Raw genomic sequence first — 6,000 nt, forward strand, 5'->3', positions numbered from 1 at the left:
CCTGTGTGCTCTTAACCACTGAGTCATACAGTACATCGAACCCTTTTTCTTCTGAAACCTAGCAGGTCTGGGGTGAAGCCTAGACAACTGTATTCCTTATATTTCACCAGCAATAAACTGGGTATGGTGGTACATGTCACAGAATCCAAGAACTCGGGATGTAGAAACCGAAGGAATTTCAAGGTCATCTTTGAGTACACAGTGAGTTTGTGTGAGGAGCCTGGGTCACAGGAAACCCTGTCATATAAATAAATGACACTAATGATTCTAATGCAATCCTAGGGGTAACACAAGTCAGGAGCTGAATGAACAGTTTCATTAACAAGGAACACAATGCAGACTAAAAGGGCTGCATAGAAAGGACCTATGCAGGGTTTGAGCAAACCAGATCTGTAAAGGAGGGGATGGAGTCACACAGAACAGTGGTCCCCAAACCTGACTAATCATCAGAACCAACTGGGGAGTGATGGAGGAAGGTCATTGGCTAATAAAGGAACTGCCTTGGCCCATGTTATTGGTTAGGACATAGGTAGGTGGAGTAAACAGAACAGAATGCCGGGAGGAAGAGGAAGTGAGGTCAGACCCGACAGTTCTCCTATCGGGAGCAGACCCCTCAGGAGAGACGCCATGCTCCCGGCTCCCGGCTCCTGGGCAGACACACGCGATGAAGCTCTGAACTAGAATCTTCCCGGTAAGACCAGTGCTCACAGATTGTTAGAGATGGGTTGATTGGGATATCAGAATTAGCCAGTAAGGGCTAGAGCTAAGGGCCAAGCAGTGATTAAAAGAATACAGTGTCTGTGTAATTATTTCGGGGCATAAGCTAGCCAGGCAGGCGGCTGGGGTGTTGGGGACGCAGCCCCGCCGCCGCTCCTTATTACTACAGGGGAGTCTGGAGATCCTACTGCTTAGGTCAAACCTCAAGTCAACCAAGTCTAGAAGTATACTTCTGCCTCAAAGCTCCCGGAGGATTCCAGTGTGCAGCCAAGCTGTGAAACACTGGCTTCGGGAAGTTTCCAGAAATCAGCTGGTAACTGGAGTGAGACAACAAAGCAATGTAGCCAGGGATTCTTAAATGGCAGTGGACATGAGAGTCGCCTGGAAAGCACTGGTGGTTCACTTGACATGAGCTGGTTCTGCATACCCTCAAATGTCCACCTGATTCTAATGTCACCAAGAAACATTTTATTTTTTAAAACAGAAGCTCTCAATGAAGCCAGAGCTTAGCAATTCTGCTAACCTGATTGACCAAGCAGCTCCAAGGGATCTCCCCTCCTTCAGTGCCTTTTAAGTGGGTGCTAAGGATCTGAACTCAGCTCTTCATGTTTTCCCAGCAAGCATTTTATCAACGGAGACATCTCCTCAGCTCCAGATAAACAGAATTCTCCATCCCAAGATACCCCTGTCCCTCTGATGCATCCCTTGCCTCAGAAGCTCTCTTTCTGAACCACTCATACTTGGTGCACAGCATAAAAAAAAGCATGTATTGCCACTTCTCTTCCATAACTAACGACGTGGCGTTTTAGGAATCCAGACGAGTCATGAACAATTAAACACACACCAATAAGCAGAGTATATTTCCATTTCCTTGTACAGAGAAGAAACTGCAGTATGTACTGAAGTTATACTTATAAGATCCAAACCTGGTACTTCACGTCATGGCCAGAAATAGATTTCTGCTTGTAACTTCAGCCATACATACATAACTTTTACTAAACATGTTGCCCTTATTGTCTGCTAGAAATCACCACCAAGCTGACCCACAGACATATTCTAAGAGGAAAAGTCTTCAGAGGAATTAGGAACAGCCTTAGATAGATACACAGTATCAATATGGCATTTTGACAGTTTCAACTTAGTAGTAACTGTCCATGCAAAATGTTACATTTTATCTGATAAGAGTCTAGAGAATGCATTCCTGTGCATATGACCAACTCATCATCTCATCAGAAATCTCGACAGCTGTACCGGAATTTTCATTTTCAAGATACATGAGGTTTTGTCAAATGATGACATCTCCTCTGTAATATGAATTTCCAATATAATATAAAAAATGATGGATATATTACACATTTCACACAGCACAGAGAACAGAAACCTGTCGATGAATTTAAAATTTGTGACAACCTATTTGAAACTTTACACTAAAAGGTCTGCATACTTTCTTGCACCATATAAATGTGAAACAGGTACCTGCGCTTTTGTTGGCAAGAGATAAATAAAGGATTCCTCTCTTTGAAAAGTATGGCTGCTACCTTAGTGCATATATTTATAAAATGAATGGTTTTCACTAATTGCAATTGTGGAAGGACAACACCTTACATGGCCTGCAAGATGCAGCTGAGAAAGTCTGATGCAGTTCGAACAAGGGCTCTAGCAGATCTTTCCCACTGTTCAAAGTGGTGTGCCAATCTTCAAACGTATAGGTGACTGCCAAGTGAAAGTCACTTTCATTCTTGAGACGAGAAACCGAACTCCATCTCTGAAGGTCATCCTAAGTGATCTCGGTTTCTTCACGTGAACCTGGTTTCTCTCACAAACTAGATTCCATTTTACACAATCAGTAAATGCTTTTCCTTCTGGATAACATCCTTAGGTAAAAGGTATCACCAAAAATGTGAAATGAGTATATTAGGTGTGAAGGGGTTAAAGTAATCAAAAACACACGGTGATTTGTTTCCATATAGAAGACAAGACAGGGCATTTATTAAAACCTAAGGGAAAGAGGGTTGCCACCCAGATAACATTAGATAAGCTCAAATAAAATATTAAGTTATTAGGTTCTTGTTAAGCTATCTCATTGTAATTTTAAAGTCAGACTTTTAAGTATTACATTGAAATTATTGGGCTTTTTACCACACATAACTCATTGGCACACTGAACACAGAACAGAGCTATTCATAATGTAAGTATAAAGTTCCTATTCCCTTGATCTCCAAATACTCAGCGCCTTATTTTGGTAAGAATAAAAGCAATGAACTAGAAAGTTAATTTTTCTAAACTACCAAGAGCAAAACCAGGTTCACCAATCAGTTTTAAAGACTCCATCAAAAGTCATGTTAACACGATTGTGTCTGCTTTTTCTGTTTTTAGACCAGCGACCTCCCCGGGCAAGAGGAAGCTGACTGGCACACGTATGCTTCAGGTTTAAGCAGGGGAAATCCAGATTTAGGAGGGAAAGCTCTTTCCGGAGAGATTCCATCTCCATTTGCAAAAGGTCACCTGGAATCCGCAGATCCCCTTTCCTTATTTTAGAGAACACCTCTGTGTTCCAAGCTGAAGCCTACGGAGGGAGAAAAACAAAGCTCGGAGGCAAAGCTGTGGGCTCTCAAAGTTTTGCTCCACCGAGTACAAGGCACTCACTTGGGGTGAGGCGTGAGGATTGGGAGGGGGCGGCCCTAGAGAGTGGGGGAGGAGGACGGCTGGTGGTGACTGGCACTTGATATTTGAAGTCCACCGCGGTTGTCACTCTTCGTTAACAAGATTCGGCGGTGCAGACTCAGATACGAATCAGCTCGTGTTTAATCAGTGCAATAGGACGCGCTGGGCGTTCTTTGAAGCCATGTGGCTGGGGCTCAACTTTAAAGGTTCTTCCGGGGCTCCAATTTTAAAAAAAAAACTAGAAGAAGAAGAAAGAGAAAAAAATGCAACACACAACACAGGGCGCATTCTGCAGCGACTCTGTCAGCGCGCTCAGATCGCTGCGCGGATTAGAAGCACACCGCATTAACCCTTTTGCCGCCTCTAGACCTAGTGACCCACAGTCCTGATTCAGAGGGTGGGAGACCCTAAAGGCTCGCACCGTTCCAGCGCTGCGCCGAGGGGCACCCACAAACCCCGAGGTCACTCCAGGCCTCACCCACAAAGTCTACCCTGGAAGATCCACCCCAAGAGGCGTGCACCCCCAGAGTCTACCCCAAAGCTGTCCACTCCAAGCAGCACCCATCTAGAGTCCGTCTAAAATGCCAACACTCCCAGGGTCCGTGTCAGGGTTATCTACGCCAGTAGTATCCATCACCAAAGTACACCCCCGAAGATACCTAGCCATAGCGTACTCCAGGCTGAACGCACCCCACAGGATCCAGCCCACGAGTGTCAACCCTAAAGTCCACCAGAGATGTGTACTCATATAATCTAGGGAGTGACCGTTCAAACAGCCCATCCCAGTGGTGTACACTCCAGTGTTTCACACCCCCACGGCCTAGCCCCGATGCAGCCATTTCTAAGGTCCACCCGGGGGATGTCCATTCCTAATACAGCCCGTGCCAGGTGGCGCCCACTCCAGGAGTCCATCCCAGAGGCGTGTATCCCCGCAGCCCAGCCGAGAGGAATGCATCCATACTTCACCACAGGGGTGTCACCCCAAGACTGGGCCACCCTAAAGCTCAATCCTGAGGTATCCATCCAGCTGCAAAGTCACCTCAAGTATGACCACCCATAACATAGTTCATCCCAAAGGTGTCACCCTAAGGTTATGCAGCCCCGAAACTCAGCTCAAAGGTATCCATCCACTCATAACATAGCCCATCCCAGATGGCGCTCACAAAGTACACCACAGGATGTCACCCCAAGATTATTCACCCCTGAAGCCCAGCCCATAGATGTGCACTTGCAAAGTCACCTCGGAGATAGCCGCTCATAATATAGACCAGGAGGGGCCCACAAAGTCCACTCCAGGGGTGTCACCCAAGATTGTGCACTCCTAAACCTCAGCCCAGAGGTGTCCACCTGCAAAGTCACCTCGGGGATGACCACTTATATTTTAGTACACGCCAAAGGTGTGACCCTAAGATTCGGCAGCCCTGAAACTCAGCCCAGAGGTGTCAACCCACACAGCCTATCCCCAGGTGGTACCCACAAAGTGCAGCCCAGGGTGTCACCCCAAGATCGTACAGCCCTGAAGCCCAGCCCATAGGTGTCCACTTGCAAAGTCACCTCGGAGATATCCATCCCTAATATAGACCAGGTGGCGCCCACAAAGTTCACCCCTGGAGTGTCACCCCGGGCAGCGCGCGCTCCAAGAGTCCACCCCGGGATTGCGCACCCCTAAAACCCACCCCGGGTAGCACCCACAAAGTCCACCTCGGGGATATCACCCCGGCCAGGCCCGTACCTACCTTGTGCCAGTGCCCGCAGCAAGTGCAGCTGGAGCAACAGCAGCGCCCACAGCCCGCGGCCCAGCCTCAACTTTGCAGCCCGCCGGCCCGCGCCCGGCTCGGGGGTCTGGGGCGCCGCTCGCAGTCCGGGGCGCTCGGGGTCGCAGTGGTGGCCGGTCCCGCTCCTCCGCGGCCGCCCGGGCCCCGCACGCTCAGGGGTCGCCGCGCCACCGCCGCCCGCCACCAAGGGCCGGGCGCGGGCCATGCCGCGGAGCCGCCACCCCCGGGCGCCGCGGGACGGGCAGGGCGGGCGGGAGCGCGCAGACCCGCTGAGGCAGCGGCGGGATCGGAGGGGCGGCGTCCGGGCTCCGGTGAACAGCGAGACGGGGCTGAGGAGAAGTTGTCAGCGAGCGGGGAAATGCCCGGCACGTCGCCCTGGCTCCTCGCAGCCGCGCAGCGCCGGGCCCGCAGCGCTCTCTGAGGGGAGCTGAGCAGAACGCCTCTGCCGCCGCCTCTGCCGCTGCCGCCGCCGCCCCCGCCCGGCGCTGTGGAGAAAGTGCGCCCGCCCGCGCGCCGGCTCTCGCCTCGGCCGCCGCCGCGACCGCCGCGCCCCATTCACAGCCCGGCCGCACGCGCCGCCCGCGCCCGCCGCCCGCCTCTGATTGGCCGAGCCCCGCGGCTCTCGCGCCCGGGACCCGCCCCCACGGTGCTCGCTTGTTTTCAAACTCGCCGCGCCCGCCCGCTTGCAATTTCGTGCCGGGGCCCAGAGCGACTTCCCGCGCCCGCTGCGCCCCCTAGGGACCCGCAGCGGGGATTGCAGCCGGCGCGCCGTCTCGGCTCGCGCTTCCCCCGGCGGGCCTGTCTGAGGGATGTGCTCAGGCGGGGCGGTGCCTATTCCCTCTTC

The 6,000-nt window shown here is 51.5% G+C and overlaps 1 protein-coding gene across 1 annotated transcript in view; it reads right to left on the reverse strand.

Annotated features, from left to right (window-relative positions):
* The window catches only part of Sdk1 (sidekick cell adhesion molecule 1), a 959,866-nt gene extending 954,147 nt beyond the window's left edge, over positions 1-5,719 (reverse strand). The window contains exon 1 of the mRNA XM_075974284.1: positions 5,118-5,719. Coding sequence (XP_075830399.1) covers positions 5,118-5,361 — 244 coding nt within the window. The 5' untranslated portion in view covers positions 5,362-5,719. The remainder of the gene's footprint in view (positions 1-5,117) is intronic.
* Positions 5,720-6,000: the final 281 nt, after the last annotated feature.

The sequence above is a fragment of the Microtus pennsylvanicus genome, chromosome 1, assembly GCF_037038515.1.
Source record: "Microtus pennsylvanicus isolate mMicPen1 chromosome 1, mMicPen1.hap1, whole genome shotgun sequence".
Classification (NCBI taxonomy): Eukaryota; Metazoa; Chordata; class Mammalia; order Rodentia; family Cricetidae; genus Microtus; species Microtus pennsylvanicus.